This window comes from Dendropsophus ebraccatus, chromosome 3 (assembly GCF_027789765.1).
Source record: "Dendropsophus ebraccatus isolate aDenEbr1 chromosome 3, aDenEbr1.pat, whole genome shotgun sequence".
Classification (NCBI taxonomy): domain Eukaryota; kingdom Metazoa; phylum Chordata; class Amphibia; order Anura; family Hylidae; genus Dendropsophus; species Dendropsophus ebraccatus.
The window spans coordinates 49,819,760-49,840,525 of record NC_091456.1 but is presented as its reverse complement, the minus strand read 5'-3'; the positions used below and the strand labels follow the sequence as shown (position 1 = coordinate 49,840,525).

General features: G+C 42.5%; 1 protein-coding gene across 2 annotated transcripts in view; it reads left to right on the top strand.

Annotated features, from left to right (window-relative positions):
* The window catches only part of LOC138785605 (spindle assembly abnormal protein 6 homolog), a 65,399-nt gene extending 56,522 nt beyond the window's left edge, over positions 1-8,877 (top strand). For both annotated transcript variants that reach the window (XM_069961710.1, XM_069961711.1), the window contains exons 15-16: positions 7,456-7,544; positions 7,854-8,877. In XM_069961710.1, coding sequence (XP_069817811.1) covers positions 7,456-7,544; positions 7,854-7,945 — 181 coding nt within the window. In that variant the 3' untranslated portion in view covers positions 7,946-8,877. The remainder of the gene's footprint in view (positions 1-7,455; positions 7,545-7,853) is intronic.
* The last annotated feature ends 11,889 nt before the right edge of the window (positions 8,878-20,766 follow it).

The following is a 20,766-nucleotide window of genomic DNA, read 5'->3' as shown; positions in this document are numbered from 1 at the left end:
AGAAAAATTTATTTTTTACACTAAAACGTTGTTCTAGCCTTTTTTTCATTTTCTTAAAGGGATAAGAGGCAAAAAAAGACAAAAAATGTGTAGCGCAGTTTCTCCCGAGTACAGAAATACCCCACATGTGGCGATAGAGTGCCAAGGGGGCGCAGGACGAGCCTCCAAAGGGAAGGAGCGCCAATTGGCTTTTGGAAGCTGAATTTCACTGAAAAGGATTTCAAGGGCCATGTCGCATTTACAGAGCCCTCGTGCTGCCAAGACACTGGAAACCCCCCACAAGTGATTCCATTCTGGAAACTACACCCCTCAAGGAATCTAACAAGGGGTGCAGTGAGCATATGGACCCCACTGGTGACGGGCACAAATGTGGAACAATGTGACGTGAAAGGGAAAAATTTCATTTTTTCACTTTCATGGCACAAATGTGCCCGTCATCAAGGGGTCCATATCCTCACTGCACCCCTTGTTAGATTCCTTGAGGGGTGCAGTTTCCAGAATGGGGTCACTTGTGGGGGGTTTCCAGTGTTTTGGCAGCACGAGGGCTCTGTAAATGCGACATGGCGTTTATCATCCATTCTAGCCAAATCCAACCTCCAAAATCCAAATGGCGCTCCTTCCCTTCGGAGGCTTGCCCTGCGCCCACATGGCGCTTTATGTCCACATGTGGGGTATTTACGGACTCGGGGGAAATTGCTCTACACATATTGTGTGTTTTTTTTCTCTTTTAACCCCTTGTGAAAATGATAAATTCAAGGCTAAACCAACATTATAGTGTAAAAAATGTAATATTTCATTTTCACGCCACATTGTTCCACATTTGTGCCCGTCACCAGTGGGGTCCATATGCTCACTACACCCCTTGTTACATTCCCTGAGGGGTGTAGTTTCCATAATGGGGTCTCTTGTGGGGGGTTTCAACTGTCTTGGCAACACAGAGGCCTTTTGAATGCAACATGGCCCCTCAAAATCCATTCCATCCAAATCCAGCCTTCAAAAACGAAATGGCGCTCCTTCCCTTCGGAGGCTTGCCCTGCGCCCACATGGCGCTTTATGTCCACATGTGGGGTATTTACGGACTCGGGGGAAATTGCGCTACACATTTTGTTTTTTTTCTCCTCTTTTAACCCCTTGTGAAAATGATATATTCAAGGCTAAACCAACATTATAGTGTAAAAAATGTAATATTTCATTTTCACGCCACATTGTTCCACATTTGTGTCCGTCACCAGTGGGGTCCATATGCTCACTACACCCCTTGTTACATTCCTTGAGGGGTGCAGTTTTCATAATGGGGTCACTTGTGGGGGGTTTCAACTGTCTTGGCAACACAGGGGCCTTTTGAATGCAACATGGCCCCTCGAAATCCATTCCATCCAAATCCAGCCTTCAAAAACCAAATGGCACTTCTTCCCTTCGGAGGCTTTCCCTGCACCCGCACGGCGCTTTATGTCCACATGTGGGGTATTTCCGTACTCAGGGGAAATTGCTCTACACATTAAATGTTTTTTTTTATCTTTTAACCCCTTGTGAAAATGAAAAAACATGACAAGATTAATGATTTAGAGTAAAAATTTTACAAAAATTACACTAAATGTTGGTCTAGCCTTGATTTTTTTCCATTTCCACAAGGGGTTAAAAAAGAAAATGAACACAAAACGTGTAGGGTAGTGTCCCCTGAGTACGAAAATACCCCACATGTGGGCATAATGTTCCATATGGGCACAGGGCAAGTCACCAAAGGGACAGAGCGCCATTTAGAGGCTGGAATGGAGGATGGAGGCCATGTCGCAATTACAAAGCTCCTGTGCTGCCAGGACAGTAGAAACCCCCGACAAGTGACCCCATTCTGGAAACTACACCCCATAAGGAATCTAACAAGGGGTGCAGTGAGCATATGGACCCCACTGGTGACGGGCACTTACGTAGAACATGTGCCGAGAAAATAAAAAATACAATTTTTTCCATTTTCACGTCCCAAATGTGGCCGTCACCAGGGGGCCATATCCCCGCTGCCCCCCTTCTTAGATTCCTTATGGGGTGTAGTTTCCAGAATGGGGTCACTTGTGGGGGGTTTCTACTGTCCTGGCCGCACAGAGGCTTTGTAATTGCATCATGGCATCCTCTAATGGGAATGGCGGCCATACCTATTTAGCTGGGGAAAAGGGACAATTCTAATTTATTTGGGGGTATTAGGCCAATTATTAGTTTATAAGGTTGGAAATGACAGGTGTCCATCAAATTCAACCTGTGTTGATCCAGAGGAAGGCAAAAACCCCTCGTGAGGCAGACGACAGTAGCCTTATCACAGGGGAAAATTCCTTCCCGACTCCATAATGGCGATCAGAATAATCCCTGGATCAACGTGACCCCTGAAATAGGAATAAGGGACAGAATTTAGATAATGTAGAACCCCAGTGACGTGTGGTGCGCCTTGAAGCGATCCAGTATGCAGAGGCCGGGGTGATCAGGACAGGTGGCACACTGGAAAATGGTGTCCTTCCTGATCCCCCTGTTACGCCACACTCTGCACTTCTTCTGGGGTCTCCCTTTCTCCAATGTGGGGGACGTCACCTGGAAAATGTTGCCCTGGTGCGATACGGGGTCCTTCATATACAGAAGCGCTGGGTCCGCTCCATGGCTGCTAAATATTAGGGCTCTATTACTGCTTCTGATATTTTCGGATCGTGCCGCAAGCTACAGTAGCTCGGGCAGCGAGGGACCGGAAGAGGGGGTGCTGGTATAAATGTTATCCCCGTACAGGTGGTGACCTTTATCCAGCAGTGGGAAGATCAGTTCCCAAACGATCTCCCCACTAACTCCGAGGATGGGGGGGGAGGGGGCATCTGGGGGCTGCATTCGGGTGTCCCTTCCTACATACACTCTAAGGGTACATGCACACTGCGGAATCGCGACAGATAACCCTTCGTGCATTCCACAGCTGGCACCTACCGGCGGAGTGATGCAGGCGCACGTCTCCGTCCGTGTCATAGACTCCATTCTATGCACGGGCGGATTCCGCTCTCTGTCCAACGTATTCATTCTTTGAATGGACGACTGAATCCGCCCATGCATAACATGGAGTCTATGACACGGGTGGAGACACGCGCCCGCATCAGTCCGCCGGCGGGTGCCAGCTGCGGAATGCACAAAGGGTTATCCTTCGCCATTCCGCAGTGTGCACGTACCCGAAATCTGTAAGTGTACCCTGAGGTACTGTCACAGAGTGTGTAGAATTTCACTCCATACCGTCATCTCTTATTGGGACGGTACTGGCGGAAAAGACGTGTCTGGGGGGCAGCGTACGCTACGCTACCCCCAGACACGTCACAGGATGATGAGGACGATGAGGATGAATGGAGTAAAGAAGGATCATCCTCATCCTCACTGGCTGTTTCGGTGAAGGAGGTAATAATAACGTATCCCTCTGACGCCGAAAACACCCTGGGGGCCATTTGTATACGGGGATTGGTATATGGGGTATGTAGTGGTGTAGTGTCAAACTTTGTTCAATGTAGTGTTTTTTACGTGTTTTTTTACAGTAAGTATAAAAAAAAAACCTACGCCAACAAAGGAGTTGCTGATAAATGCCGCACTTATGTGCGGCACTTATCAGCAGACCGTGGCAGTAGAATATAGAAAAAAAACACCCTACGCCAAAAAGGAGGAGTTGCTGATTAGCAGCGCACTTTCGTGCGATGCTGATCAACACTCAGCGGCGATAGGGTGCGGAAAATAGAAAAAAAAAATTTGAAAAAATTTTTTTTCTACATTCTGAACATCCCTGTAGCTGCTGATAAGTGTATTACACATATCAGCCGCTAGAGGGCAGCAGAGCGCAAAATACGGAAAGAGCCGACGCTGGAGCCGAAAATAGCCGAGAGAAGCCGAACGTGACGTCACGGAAGAAGCCGAAGACCCGAACGAAGACGAGGATGCCGCGAACCCGGAAGACGCCGATCAGGAGCCCGGGACAGGTGAGTAATGTACAAATACCTGCTCTGGACCCCTCGGCTACCTAGCTGAGGGGTCCAGGGCAGGTATTTACTATATTGTGGGACTCTGATCGCCGTGCCACCGGCCCGATCGCCGTTAACGGCCGGCCGGCCGTTCACGGCGATCGGGCCAGTGGCACGGCGATCACCATTACTTTTTACAGTAATGGCGGTCGGTGCCGTCCTCGGACAGCACCGACCGACATTTTTTTCCGGGTCATCGGGTTGCCGATGACCCGGAAAGGTTCCGATCGCCGCTATTGGCTGATCTGAATTGATCAGCCTATAGCGGCGATCGTAAGCACGGGGGGTGTTAACCACCCCCCGTGCCGTGAAGCTAAGATGGCCTGCTATGATTTATAGCAGGCCATCTTCCCCGACCGCTGTGTGTGAACACGCAGCGATCGGGGAAACATCGGGCGTAAATTTACGCCCTGATGTGCCAAGTACCAGGGCGCGAGGGCGTAAGTTTACACCCGATGTCGTTAAGGGGTTAAGTTAACATTTAGGGTGGGTTATCCGTTAAAGCAACTCTGTACCCACAATCTGTCCCCCCCCAAACCACTTGTACCTTCGGATAGCTGCTTTTAATCCAAGATCTGTCCTGGGGTCCGTTCGGCAGGGGATGCAGTTATTGACATAAAAACAAGTTTTAATCCGGCAGAAATGTGTCTAACGGCCGTGGCTTACATTTGTATATCTCCGTCCTTCCTCCACCTCTCCGTCCTTCCTCCCCACCCTCCTCATCATTAGGAATGCTCCAGGAACATTTACTGCTGTTTGAGCTTTGCACAGATGTATTAACGATCCAGCCCATGTGCCGGGCTGCCACAGGTGGGGAATAGGAAGCAATCTGCCTGGAGTATTCCTAATGAGGAGGAGGGTGGGGAGGAAGGACAGAGAGGATGTGCCAGCCTAATGCATATACAAATTCAAGCCGGCCGTTAGACACAGCGCTGTAGGATTAAAAGTTATTTTTATGACAATAACTGCATCACCTGTCGAACGGACCGCAGAGCAGATCTTGGATTAAAAGCAGCTATCCGAAGGTACAAGTGGTTTGGGGAGGTCAGATTGTGAGTACAGAGTCGCTTTAAAGCCCTACAGTCCTATGCCTTTACCCATGTTTTCCAGGCAGCTTTAGGACTGCCTCCAACTTTCTTAGCCACCTGTAACGAAATGTCGAGACTTTTGCGCACAGATTGGCATCTCACTGAGCCATTGTTTGGCAGGGAAGATTGCTCCTTAACTGGGCTTATGAAAACAGTGGTTGTATAAGCTGGCTCTGTTGTGAGTCTGGTGTGTTGTGATTTGTTTGCACAATTTCTTTAAACAGCTATATATATTTCTGTAGCATGTGGTGTTTCAAATGAAGACTATAATATAAAGATCATTTAAATATTAAAACTTTTGTTTTTAAGTCCAGATTGATTACCTTTTTTTTTTTTTTTTATTTGAAATCTTCTGAAAGTGGTTTGTAAATCTTAAAAATGCTTTTTTGCCGTTTAAAACAGCTGCACGGATATATAGAGATTTTTTTTTTTCAGTTTCAGCAAAAACATCCAATTGTATAATTAAAATATACATGTTTTAACTTGGTTTACATGTCATTCCTTGCAGTTTTTCTGTTTGTTATGGCTTATTAGGTATTGAATGAGAACTTTTCATTTGATGAGAAACATCAGTGAGGGTCCTAGCGATGAGACCCCTCTGGTTTAGACAGTTATCGCCTATCCTGTTGGATAGATAAAATGTCACTGAAAGCCTTTTTTAGAGTGCATTTAAATAGTGAGGGTGAGTGTCTGTCTTGGGCTGGTGATCACACACTATAGTTTCATGTAGCAAGGCCAGAAGCCTAGATTACGATCTACAAGTAAGGGGTGCTCCAAGTTGTATTTTTATTCTAAAAATGTGCTCGTTTTGGTGCAAAGTATTAAAAAATACATAATTTTCTTACTTATTCTCTTAGACGTAGTCGACTTACACAACACTTCTTCTGTTTTTGAAGTAGGCAGTGTCAAGTTACCTAATCAGTTATAGGTAAATGTTGAGTTTTTATGTTTTGTACCAGTCTTTTTTTAGAATTTAAATACAACTCTAAAATTTTTGTTCAATTAGTAAAGGTCTTGCAAAAGTCTTGAAAGTCATGAAGGGTTATTACACCCTGTCTATTATAAATAAACTTTGAGGAAATTAAAGGGGTATTCCAGGCAGGGCTGTGGAGTCAGTAAGCCGCAGCTCCAACTCCGACTCCTGAATTTTATCAGGACAGACTCCTGCTCTTTCATAAATGGCCAGTCATATACCAGGGGAGTTATTTATCACACTGGCTCAGAAGCTTCTCCCTAATGTCCTACATGATCCTGGGGCGAGGGAATGAGGAAAGATATAAAGCAGATTCTCCTGTGTGTGTGCAGTGGATGCAGCTAGTCTCCAGCCTCCATGTCCTGAACTACTCACAACTAGGCTAGATGGAGCAGGTGGTCTTTTCCTTCTAACAATCTTCTATGTTCCTAACTAAATATTCACCATACACACAGAAACACTGCTAACAATGTCAAATACCTGTATTATAGATGTCAGCCATAATGATATAGAGGGGTTCACACATAGTGATACAGAGTGGACACTGTGGGTGTTGGGGCACGCCATAGTGCGCATGCACACACACAGAGCCTGCTGCAGCCATAACACACACACAGCCTGCTGCAGCCATAGCATATACACACACACACACACACACACACACACAGCCTGCTGCAGCCATAGAGCACTAAAGAAAAACACCACATTGAGAACAGAGGTTACTGCTTATGTCTCCTCCTCCTCCTCCTCCTCCTCCTCCTCCTCTATATTACACAGAATATCTTCATATTATACTGCTGCTCATATAGAGTCATCCAGCATCCGGGAAGAGAACAGCACAGATCTCCCACCACACAATGGACTCTTCCAGCTCAGAAACAAACTGCCAAATAGTGACCGACAACTTTTCCCTGACTACCCTTATCTAATAGGGCCAGTGTCCTATTAGAATCTTGCTCATAATATATATTGATGAGCAAAACTTAGAACAATTTAAAATTGAGTTTTGACATGAATTTTATAAGATTTTTTTTTTTTTTTTTTTTTTTTTTTAAAGTCTGAGTCAGTCCAGCCAAAACTAGTTCTGACTCCACGACTCTGACTCCACATCTACTATCCTGGATAAATGAACTTCTCCCCTATCCACAGGATAGAGGAAAAGTAGGAGATTGCGGGGGTCCAACCCTTTGTACACCCCCCCCCCCTTAAAAATTTGAACCTTAAAGATATCTATCTGTGTGTGTGTGTGGGGGGGGGGGGGGGGGGGTTGATAGACACTTGTTCTTATAGCTAATATTTGGAGTATGTGCATTGTGAATGGGCCATAATAATCCCATAGATTGTACTTATTTTAATTCATTTGTTAATGTTACAGTGATCCGACTGGATTAGATTTGAAATACCTTAAAAGAAATGCAAGTGTCCCTGTCAAAGTACCAAAGAATGTGAATGGCTCAAGTTCAGGTAAGTTTAAATGTAACATGTCGTCTCTTCACAACAGGGAAGAAGGGTATTTTTTAATAACTGTTCATACCCTAATGGCATGAGCATAGTCCATGTGACCTGAAGGAATTTGGGAGCATTGGTAAATTTTGTTTTCTTTTCTAGTTTACTCATTGATCTCCTGGAGGTCGCCATTTTGTTAAGGGTTGATATTTGAGCCTGCAAAGCCAATATTTTGGAAGGGGGTGCTACTGGATATTTTAATTGTAACTGGTTAGCCTTAGTTTTATCTGTCTACACCTGCACATCACTTTATTCTTTCTCTTTCAGGAGCACCAAAGCCAGCTTTAACCAAATCTGGATCTTCTCCAATATTGTCAGCTTATTTCCCAGGACAACAACCCAGACTTCCTGCCTCTTAAAATGCTATGGAATAAAGCGACCATTAGCTGCAACTAACTAAACCCCGGTTTGGGTAGATATGCAGTTACTTAAAACTGCCGTAGAAACCAAAATGATGTATCCAAACTAAATATTGCTGACTGTATTAATAAATCCTATATTAAAATAAATGAAGCCAAAAGCTGAAGTGAAATAGAACAAGCTGTATTTGGTGCTAAAGTATTGGTGCACATGTGTAAATGTTTGTTTTAGCTGGTTACTATGTCACATTGTGTATTTGAGAGGCGTATGCAAATTATTTGCCTTTCATACAAATTGTACTTAATAGCATAGCTACGCCGCAGGCAGATTTTAAATGGACTATGGACATATTTAACATATGTAAGAGAGATTGTAAATTATTGCTATTATAATGCATTTACTGCACATTTACCTGGAGATCTAACAAAAAAAATTTCAGTGATGGTGGAACTACTCGGTCATAACATTTGTCAAGTGGTACACAGAGTACAAATGAGAGAATGGATCAGTATCAATTAGGTATCCATCTTGACCGCGTTTTTTAGAGAGAAAATGCTTTATCTGGACCCCTTTCACTTATTATGCCAGACCACGTTGTGAGTTTTACATTATAAATTTAAGTAGGGCTTCTTATAAACACCATATATTTTCTTATAAATGCTAATATTCTTTTATTGTCAGTATTAAAATGTTATGTTCACAGTAAACTGATAGGCACACACAGTTTAAATGGATATTGCGTATAAATAATCTTGAAAACATAACCGATTCAATGGGTGGCTGAATTTTTTATTTTTTTGTATCTGTAATTATGAACTGTTCATTTTGTCTTCATCTGTCTTTTCTTGTATAATTTTTGGATATGGTTTTATAATACATATTTTGATGTTTATATCATGACTTGTGTGTTAAACATTTCACTATATAAATACACTATTATCATGGTTAAATATGTATGTAACGTCTGTAAAATAATAAAGTATTTATATTTTGATTATGAATTTCAAATGGTATCTGTGCATAGTTTTTTTAACAGTATATTGGATTGTGCCTACTCGTACCTTGGCACTCATGTTGACTGAATGCACTGCATTAGGATGATTCCACAAGCATTACATTTATTTACATTTAATCACAAATATGCTGCAAAGAAATCAGTAGTTAGATGCAGACTTTGGTTGCATATTGACTATGGATCTCATCCCTAGGGACAGACACTATTTAAATCAATCTCAAATCCACAATATAGTGAGAAAGCTGCAGCTCCAAATCTGTAGTTTAAAAAAGGGCATGTTTCTTTGTTTGTTTTTTGTTTTTTTTTAAGGCTCAGGCTTTTATTCTTTTTTTCTCCAGCTCCCCTTACCACTGCTGCCGTAGGCACAGGGCCGTGAATGCCTAATGGAAAATGCATTCCCGTACTTACGCACTGTTTTATTGGTGGTTAGTTTTTGTTTTTTTTTAAATGTGTGTTTGGGATTTAATATACAAAATAATAGAACATACCAGCCTGCAATCTGGTGGAAGAACAAACAGGAGGATTTATTTACTCACCGTAAAATCTCTGTCTCGTAGTCTTCATTGGGGGGACAAAGACACCATGGTTTAGTTCAGTTTAGTTTAACTGTGTCCCCCAATAAAGACGCACGAGAAAGGAGGATTTTTTACTCACCGTAAAATCTTTCTCGTAGTCTTCATTGGGGGACAGCTAAACTAAACCATGTTGTCTGTGTCCCCCAATAAGACGCACGAGAAATAAGGGCCTGTGCAAGAGTCTATATGCATAAACATAGATGTATTCTGCACGGTCCACATATTATAGTGATGCACAAAATTGGTGGAATACACTATAAGCTAGAAAGATATACGATAAGACAAGGTATGGGAAGGGTAAATACTGAATTTGTGATGCTGTAGCACAATGTGTGATCCAATGTGTGATCCTGAGGGGTACCTGAGTAAGGTGGCAACGGTACCTTTAAGCTGCCGGCCACAGCTCTCTGATGCCGTGCCTGGCAGCCTTTAGAGCGGTGGCAAATTCAAAATCTTCATTTTCGTCCATCCCAGCACATGGTAAGCAGGCATGAGGGCAGATCTGCAGCTGCATGTAGTGACACTGCCCCATCCTCTTCCCAGCCAGTCATTTGTTCTGGGACATTGCACATATTTAAATATAAAAATAAACTACGTTAAGGTAATATAACTTTTTAATAAAGATATATATTATATAATTCCCCCCCCCCATCTCTGGAGTACCCCTTTAAAGGAGTCTACCCAATTTATTAAAGGGAACCAATCAGCCCAATTGGGTGAGAAGTTTGACTGGAGTTTTAGACGACTAAATGGGCAACCAGGGCAGTGACTGTCAGGAGGAGATGTCAGTGTAACGGCTGAAGAGGAAGATGAGTCTTGCTGCTGCATTCAGGATAGACTGCAAATGGCAGAGTTTAGAGAAGGGAAGATGGATTAGTGGGGAGTTACAGTAGTGAAGACGAGAATGGATCAGGGTGACAGAGTATGAGCTGTGTCAATGGTAAGGAATGGGCAGGTTCTGGAGGTGTTTTTGAGATGTGGGTGACAAGAGTGTGCAAGAGCTTAAATGTAGGGAGTGAAGCTAGCATAACCCCCACACACTGAGCTTGATGCACAGGAGTTATCCTAGTACCACAGACTGAGTGAGATTGTTCAAGCTTGTTAGAGTGAGGAAATACAAGAAGTTCAGTTTTAGAAACATTAAGCTTCAAAAATAGAGAGGTTATAATATTAGAGAGAGTGGATAGACAGTCTTTGGTGTTTTGTAGGAATGCAGAGATGATGTCACGGGAAGAGATGTATAGATATGTGTCATCAGTGTAGAGATGGTTTTTAAGGCCAAACCTCCTGATGGTCTGTCCGATTGGGGCTGTATAGAGGCAGAAGAGCAGAGTACCCAGGATTGATCCCTGTGGAACCCCAACAGTAAGATGTAAGGAGAAGTAGAGCCAGAGAAGGATACACTGATGGAGCGTTCAGAGAGGTAGGAAAAAACCCAGAGAAAGCAGAGTCCTTTAGGCCAAGAGAGTGGAGCATTGAGAGGAGGAGCTGGTGGTCTACGGTGTCAAACACTGCTAAAGATCCAGGAGAATCAACAAGGAGTAGGTTCCTTGTGACCTGGCCTTCAGGTGATTATTTGACACCTCGGTCAGAGCAGTTTCAGTGGAACAAAGGGACCCGTAGTTAGACTGTAGTGGGTCAATTAGAGAGTTATCAGAGAGATAGTGGGTTAGGCGAGAATAGACCAAACGTTCCAGGAATTTAGAGATGAAGGGAAGATTAAAGACCAGTCGCTAGTTAGATGCACAGGTAGGGTTAAGAGATGGTTTGGAGTGTATGGGTCCTAGCAGTCCTTTGGATGGATTCTCCATCACTACTGTGTTTATTTAGAGCTATTTTAGTGTTATTGCTGGTATCTGCCCTCATTGCCCGCTCTGTGACTTCCCCACTATGTGGGATGATTCCAATTTTTTATATTTTTAGAGCCCCCATCCTGATCTATACTTGTCCACAACTTTGTCACTGACCTGTATAGATGGCTCCTTGATCATAATGTTGCTTGACTAGTAGTGTTCCAGACTTTAGGGGCCCTTCAGAACAGATTTATACTGTCTTTTTGCACACAGCAACAAAAAAGGGCATGACTACTTCACAGTGCTTTATAAAAGACAATGTACTGTTGTTCCCTTCTGATGGGCTTTTGCCCCTTGAATATTCACATTTCTTTCTGTTAAACCAGTACTATGGGAAAGTAGCTTAAATAGAACTATATAACTTCAATACAATTCTCTGCAGAATTCTCACTTACATTAAAATGTTTATTTCCGTTTGTCAGTAAGGAACAGTGCAGATTCATTAGTGTCAAATACTGTATGCCCTCAGGCTAATCATAACCTTGAAGTTCTGGCAGCCTTGTTTCTTTCAGTCTTCAATGGTGTTGGATGCAACACTTGTTTACTCACTACATGTTCACCTTTTATAAAAGTATGTCTTCTTTAATCTGTCAAAGTAGAGCCAATCTTTTTTTTTTTTTTTATAGTAGGATAAGTTACTATGGTGATTTTAGTTTTTATCTACTATGTACATAAGAATTGACTTTTTTTTAACACAGGGTACATAAAAAATAGATGATGCATATAAGTTGTTTTAACCCCTTAGGGACCAAGCCTATTTGGACCTTAATGACCAGGCTCCTTTTTCAAAATCTGACCTGTCTCACTTTATGCGCTTATAGCTCAGTGATGCTTTAACGTATGCTAGCGATTCTGAAATTGTTTTTTCCTAACATATGGTACTTTATGTTAGTGGCAAAATTTGGTCACTGTCTTGTATGTTTTTTGTGAAAAACATCCAAATATGAAAAATTAGAAAAATTTGCATTTTGCGAACTTTGAAATTCTTTGCTTCTAAAAAAGAAAGTCATATATCATAAATTAATTAGTAAGTCACATTATCAATATGTCCCCTTTATTCTGGCTTCATTTCATAAACATATTTCACTTTTTTAGGGTGTTACGGGTGTTAAGTGTATCAGCAAATTATGAAATTTTCATAAAATTTCCAAAACTGATTTTTTATTTTTAGGGTCTAGTTCTTTTTTTTTAAGTTGATTTAGGAGGCTTGTATACTGGAAACCCCCATAAATGACCCCATTTTGGAAACTAGACACCTTAAAGAATTAATCTAGGGGTATAATGAGCATTTTAACCCTACAAGGGCTGGAGGAAAGTATTCACAATTAGGCCTGAAAAAAATGGAAAATAGACATTTTCCAATAATATATTTGTTAAGATTAAAGTATCTCATTTTCATAATAAACATGAGAGAAAATGCACCCCAAATTTTGTAATGCAGGTTCTCCTGAGTACAATGGTACCCGATATGTGGGCGTAAACCACTGTATGGGCACACAGCAGGCCTCAGAAGGAAGGGAGCGCCTATTAGCATTTCCAGTTTAGATGTTGCTGAAGAAGTTCCTAAGCGCCAGGTGCGTTTGCAGAGCCCCTATAGTGTCAGCAGAATAACCCCCCCCCCCAAAAGTCACCCCATTTTGGAAAAGTACACCCCTCAAAGAATACATCTTGGGGTGTGGTGACGATTTTGACCCCACAGGTATTAGAGGAAAGTATTCAAAAGAAGACAGTAAAAATGAAAAAATAGAATTTTTCCAATAATATGTTTGTTTAGCTTGAAATTTCTCAATTTCACAAGGCACAGGGGAGAAAACTCACCCCAATATATGTAATGCAGGTTCTCCTGAGTAGAACGGTACCCCATATGTGGGCATAAACCACTGTATGGGCACACAGCAGGGCTCAGAAGGAAGGGAGCGCCAATTAGCATTTTCAGTGCAGATTTTTCTGAAGAAGTTTCTGAGCGCCAGGTGCGTTTGCAGTGCCCCTGTAGTGCCAGCAGAATAACCCCCCCCCCCCCAAAAGTCACCCCATTTAGGAAAGTACACCCCTCAAAGAATTCATCTTGGGGTGTGGTGACCATTTAGACCCCACAGGTATTAGAGGAAAGTATTCAAAAGAAGACAGTAAAAATGAAAAAATTTAATTTTTCCAATAATATGTATGTTTAGTTTAAACTTTTTCAATTTCACAAGGAACAGGGGGAAAAAAGCACCCCAATATATGTAACACAGGTTTCCCTGAGTAGAACGGTACCCCATACGTGGGCATAAACCACTGTATGGGCACACAGCAGGGCTCAAAAGGAAGGGAGCGCCAATTAGCATTTTCTGTGCATGATTTTTCTGAAGACGTTTCTGAGCGCCAGGTTCGTTTGCAGCGCCCCTGTAGTGTCAGCAGAATAGAAACCCCCCAAATTCACCCCATTTAGGAAAGTACACCCCTCAAAGAATTCATCTTGGGGTGTGGTGAGCATTTTGACCCCACAGGTATTAGAGGAAAGTATTCAAAACTAGACCGTAAAAATGAAAAAATAAAATTTTTCCAATAATATGTTCATTTAGTTTGAAATTTCTCAATTTCACAAGGAATAGGGGAGAAAACTCACCCCAATATATGTAACGCAGGTTCTCCTGAGTAGAACGGTACCCCAAATGTGGGCGTAAACCACTGTATGGGCACACAGCAGGCCTCAGAAGGAAGGGAGCGCCAATTAGCATTTTCAGTGCTAAGAAGTTTCTGAGCGCCAGGTGCGTTTGCAGTGCCCCTGTAATGTCTGCAGAATAGATCCCCCCAAAAGTCACCCCATTTAGGAAAGTACACCCCTCAAAGAATTCATCTTGGGGTGTGGTGAGCATTTTGACCCCACAGGTAGTGGAGGAAAGTATTCAAAACTAGACAGTAAAAAAGAAAATTGAGAAAAAATTGAATTTTTCCAATAACATGTTTGTTTAGTTTGAAATTTTTCAATTTCACTAGGAACAGTGGAGAAAAAGCACCTCAACATTTGTAACGGAGCTTCTCCTGAGTACAATGGTACCCCATATGTGGGCATAAACCACTGTATGGGCACACAACAGGCAATATGTGAGTGTTTACTGGCTATCTGGGGTGGTAATGGACAATCTCGGGGTGTTTACTGGCTATCTGAGGTTGCGACAGGCAATCTGGGGTGGCGACGGGGAAACTGGGGTGGCGACAGGCAATCTCGGGAGGTGACGGGCAATCTGGGGAGGTTGCGAGCAATCTGGGGTGGTGACAGGCAATTTGGGGTAGCTACAGGCAGTCTGTGGCAATCTGTGGTGGTTACAGGCTCTCTGCGATGGTTACGGGCTGTCTGCGATAGTTACGAGCTGTCTGCGATGGTTACGGGCTGTCTGAGATGGTTACGGGCAATCTGGGGGGTTACGGGCAATCTGGGGAGGTGACGGGCAATCTGGGGTGGTGACGGGCAATCTGAGGTGGTTACGGGTAATCTGGGGTGGTTACAGGTAATCCAGGGTGGTTACGGGTAATCCAGGGCACTTGACTTTGGTGACGGGTAAAAAAGTGCCGGCACCATTTGGAACAAGCGATTAGTGGTATATAGTATATACCGCTGATCGCTTGTACTGGGACCACACCGGTTGGTCCCCGATCATTGCCCCATTCTCTGCCACCTCCGGTGGTGGAGAGAATGGAGCTTTGATCATTTTTAGAAATTCCATCACTGTGAACAGAGTCTGTTCACAGTGATGGCCGCGGCCATCTTGGATCAGATGGCCGCCCAGGGAGGGGAGGGTCAGTGACCAGGTCACTAGGGTTAATTCTGGGGACAGGGGGGACATGTTCTCATCTCCTCTCACCGTGGATTCACTGTGAGAAGAGATGAAAGCGTTCAGCTGCGCTGGTAATGTCTGTTACCGATGGCCGCCGTTATACTGTTAATAACGGCGATCGCCGGTGAGGGGACTGGCCGGGACTGAGCCCACACTCTGCCCCAACCCCTCAGCTACCTCCGGTAGCTGAGAGGAGGGGGCTTCGGGCATTACCAGCGCTGCTGCACTATTCTGCCATAAAGAGCTGATGGCAGTAGAATAGAGCCCATTAGTGATCGCCGTAAAAATCTGTATCGGTGGTCACTAATAACATAATACATGTATTCTCTGGGTCACTACGGTTACGGCGATACCACATTTGTATAGGTTTTTTTTTAACTATTATCACTTTGGCGCAGTAGAAACTATCTTCCTAGCAAAAACCCACGAAAACTGTCGCCGCATTGCAAGATACATAGAGTTCTTATCTTTTGCGCGACAGAGCTGGTTTGGGGCTTATTTTTTGCAGGAAGATCTGTAGTTTCTATTGATACCAAGTTTTATATGTATATGACTTTTTGATCTCTTTTATGACGTATTTTCTAAAGTGGATTGATAAAATACAGCTATTCTGGTACTGTGTTTTTTTGTTTGTTTTTTTTACAGTGTGTGTCGTGCGATATAATTATTGATATAGTTTTATAGATTGGGTCGTTACGGATGTAACAATACCAAATATGTATAGGATTTGTGTTTTTGATCACTTATATGTAATGTTTTATTGTGTATGGGGAATGTAATGCATCTTTATTATTGGGGGGGCTGGGGGGGCTGTGTTGTGTTTGGTGCACTTTTTTTTCACTTTTTTTACTTTAACACTAGTGTACATTACTGTACACTAGTGTTAAATACTTAGATCACTGATACAATACATTGCAGTACCTGATGTACTGCAATGTATTGTATCATGCCTCATGCTGACAGGCAATAGCCACGGCAACCCCTGTCAGCATGAGGCATCTCCATAGTGACCCCGGGGACCTTCATTAGGACCCCGGGATCACCATGGAGACATCGGAGGACCGGACCCACGGCACCGTCCGGGATCCACCGGGACCCGTTAGATGCCGCTGTCATGGTTTGACAGCGGCATTTAACGGGTTAAACTGCCCGGAGCGGAGAATCCTCCGCTCCGGGCAGTTACAGGAGGGTGTCAGCGGTCACACTGACCGCTGATCCCCCGTGCTGCAGCCGCCGCCGGGCGGTAATTTATTCCGATGCGCCCGCCGTTAAAAGGCGTACGCATCAGAATAAAGCTCATTAGTGGCCGCCGTGAAAAGGCAGCATGGCGGTCACTAAGGGGTTAAAGGGAATATGTAGTTACAAAATTATAGTTTGTATCAAGTTTTATCTTTTGAAAGAATTTTTTTTTTTTTTTATTAACCCCTAGACGACCCTGGACGTAGGGTTACGTCATGGAAGTCTGTCCCCAGACGACCCATGACGTAACCTTACGTCATGGGTGGTATTCCCGCTATGAAGCGCGCTCCGGAGCGGAGCGCGCTTCATAGGAGGTGGGGGCCGGCTGCAGTGAGCAGCCGGGACCTCACCGGTAATGACACGCTGCAGCGATCGCGCTGCCGCGTGTCATTAACCCCTTAAACGCCGCGATCGCGGCGCGACCGCAGCGTTTAAGTGTAAGTGACAGGGGGAGTCCCCTGTCACTTACCGATCGGGACCCCCGCAGTGTGACTGCGGGGGTCCCGATCGTTGAAACGGACTGCTGGAGGTCTCTTACCTGCCTCCATGCGGTCCGATCGGCGATCTGCTACACTGAGCCTGCACAGGCAGGCTCAATGAGCAGAGCGCCGATAACACTGATCAATGCTATGCCTATGGCATAGCATTCATCAGTGTAGAAATCTAAGTATTGTATGTACAAGTCCCCCAAAGGGACTTCAAAAGTGTAAAAAAAAAAAGTTCAAACCACTAACACACAACCCCAAAACCCCTCCCCCAATAAAAGTCTAAATCACCCCCCTTTCCCATTATATAAATAAAACATATAAAAATAAATAAATAGATAAACATATAATATACCGTAGCGTGCGTAATTGTCCGATCTATTAAAATATAACAAGCGTCATTGCGAACGGTGAACGGCATACACGAAAAGAGGGGAAAAAGTGCGCAGATTACCGATTTTATGTTACATTATATATTAAAAAAAATCAATAAAAAGTGATCAAAACGTCCGATCTTCACAAATATGGTATTAATAAAAACTAGAGATCATGGCGGAAAAAATGACACCCCATACAGCCCCATAGGTGAAAAAATAAAACCGTTATAAGCGTCACAATAGGCCCATTTTATTAATATTTAATTGCCAAAAAAAAGGATTTCATAAAAAAAAATATATATAACATTAGAGAATCTGTGTAACCTGCATATGGTTGTGTTCGGACTGACCTATAGAGTAATAGTGTCATGTCGCTGTTACCATATAGTGCATTACGTAGACACAGGAACCCCCCAAACGTTACCATATTGCATTCTTTCTTACGATTTCACCTATTTATATCTTCATAAATAATATATTTGGAATTCCATCATATATGTTATGGTAAAATGAATGACGCCATTACAAAGTACAACTATTCCTGTAAAAAACAAGCACTTACATGGCTTGTAGATAGAAAACTGAGAGTGCTGGAGCTCTTAGAAGGGGAGGAGGGAAAAACGAAAGCACTAAGATCAAAATTTGCGCGGTCCACTGGGTCATTTTGGGCCTGGTCCTCAAAGGGTTAAATTTTAAGAGTTTACAACTACGGCCACAAAATAGGCCAAAAACAGCAAGAAAAGGAAACTGCAAACATAATCTATTGTATACATGCCTAACATACAAAACAAAGAATATATCAAGAGTGTTTGGATAATGCCGATGTAGTCCAAGATTGCCAACGCTGAACCACCTTCCTGGCAGACGACAAAGTGGGGGACAGTAGGGTTTCATGACAGCATTGGGAATTAACGTGCCTAATAACTTCAGTCATCAGAAAGGGAGTGTGCTGCTTCAAGGTTTGCGCTAAGTATGGTCTAGCAGCAATCAAAATATGGTGTATAACGGTTCTAACCGACTTAGGAAAGGCAAGTCCTAGAATGGATAAGGAAAGGTCCTTGGTACATGGAGTTGAACTTATTTTTTATATCAGTTCAAAGACCTCATTCCAATATTTAGCAATGTTGGGGCAGGACCACCACATATGGGTTTGAGAAGCAACATGTCCACAGCTTCTCTAACAGAGATTAGAGTAGTTAGGAATGATATGGGAAAGTTGAGACTGAGTAAGGGCCCTATTCCACCGGACGATTATCGTTCAGATTATCGTTAAATCGTTCGAATCTAAACGATAATCGTTCGGTTGAAATACAGTTAAGGATTAACGACCGAACGAGAAATCGTTGATCGCTTTATAAGACCTGGACCTATTTTTATCGTTGCTCGTTCGCAAAATGTTCGCAAATCGTTCGAATTGAATAAGATGTCGTTCAGTCGTTCGCAGTAGATACGAACGAAATAGCGAAGAAAAAACAATAGCAATTACGATCATAAGTAACAATTATCGTTCCATGGAAATGAGTGAGCGTTTTCAGGTCTTTCGCAATAGCGGTCGTTTGAGATCGTTAATCGTTAACGATTATGCGAACGATAATCCTCCGGTGGAATAGGGCCCTAAGATACCATCTCATGTAAATCTTACGCATCGATTCAACATTTGTTGCCAGTGAAAATAGAGCGAAGGTATGTTTCCTTTTGGAACATATTGTAGCTAATGATCTCCAGTCATGTTGCAATGGGTCGAGCATTAATTTACAGAGAATCTTCCTCTTTTTGGTGGTGCCAAAGGTCGAACTTTTTTTTTTTTTTTGCTCAAGAAGTTAAGTTAAGTTGCTGTAGGCTACAGATTTCTATCTAGCTGATGTAAAGCTGGTCTCTGAATTCTGTTAGAAGAACAGTAGCTAAGACAACATCACTGATACCATAATGTAAAAAAAATGTAATCTAATTCTGGCCAATAAAAACAGATTAGAAAACAGAATGGACCAGATTTAACAAACTGTGTAAAACAGAAACTGATGTAAACTCTCCACAGCAACCAATCACAGCTCAGCTTCAATTTTACCAGAGCTTTGCTGTGATTGGCTGCTGTGGGCAGTTTACATCAGTTTCTGTTTTACACAGTTTGAACATCTGGCTCAATATGTTTAGTACCAGGTTTTAATGATAAGGAAAAGTAAATGTGTGTATATCAAGCAGACAAATACTCTATAAGGCTATGACAACACACTGCCCCCCCCCCCCCCCCCACACACACACACACACGCACACACATTTTTATTGGATGGCCATCATTTAAAGGGGTGGGTTGTCCAGCACTACAAAAACATGGCCACTTTCCTCCGGAGACAGCACCACTCCTGTCTCCAGTTTCGGTGGGGTTTTGTAACTCAGTTCCATTGAAGTGAATGGAACTTAATTGCAAACCAAACCAGAAGAGTGAGGTGCTGTCTCTCAAAGAAAGTGACCATGTTTTTGTAGAGCTGTATAACCTCTTTAATAACAAATAAAGGCCATTATTTTATAACAGGGACAATTGTTATAAAATAACAGCCATTATTTGACGTTAAATGATGGCCATCCCATAAAAAGGCCCTCATTTCAAGTAAATGTGAACATAGCCTAAAGAGATCTTCCACAAATTCTTGAGTTTTTTCCCTAGCCATTTACTTCAAGCAGTCATATTAACTCCACTAGATGGAGCAAGTGATATTTAAAAAGATGAAAAAAAATATACAGGAATAGAAAGTAAAGCTTTTTGGTGTCAGCTAAAGAATACTACTATTACTGGGTTATTAACAGACATGTTTTAAATTGCACCTCAAAAGAATAAAGTACTTGAACGCCATCTAATCAAGATATTGTATTCAGTTTTTTCACACCATCCTAATCCTGATACCTGCATTTAAATAAAGCAAAGTTGAAGAAAAGTAGTTTGAAAAACAGTTATGCAAATAGCTCAACTCTCAGAAAGAGTAATTGTCTTTTATCTTTCTTTGTTAGATAAAAGAGATGCCAGTTATAATTGGGTAATAATAATATGAGAATTAATTGTGCCTGTAAATCACTTTACAGAACAAAGCATGAAAGGTGTTAGTACGCAGTGCTGCTTTTTATTAGGTGAATTACTTAAAGGTGGGATGTCATAGCTTGAAAAGTATTTTAAATTATTCAAACTGATGAAAGCTAGGAAAACAATAGTAAATAGCTGATCTTATGACTGTTTCTTTCTTTAAGTAAGGCAGCAATTTTTAAGGTCATAAATCCCAGCCTACTTTAATTAGCAATGGTCTATAATTTAACATGTTTCTATATGTTTGCATACCTTTCTGCATGTGTGCCGAAGTATACCGAAGATATTTGGCCCATTTCTAATATGCACATAGCCTTATTTGTTTTTAAAGGGACTGCATTTTTGTAATATACAAAATACTTCCAAACCCTCAAGGATACACAAA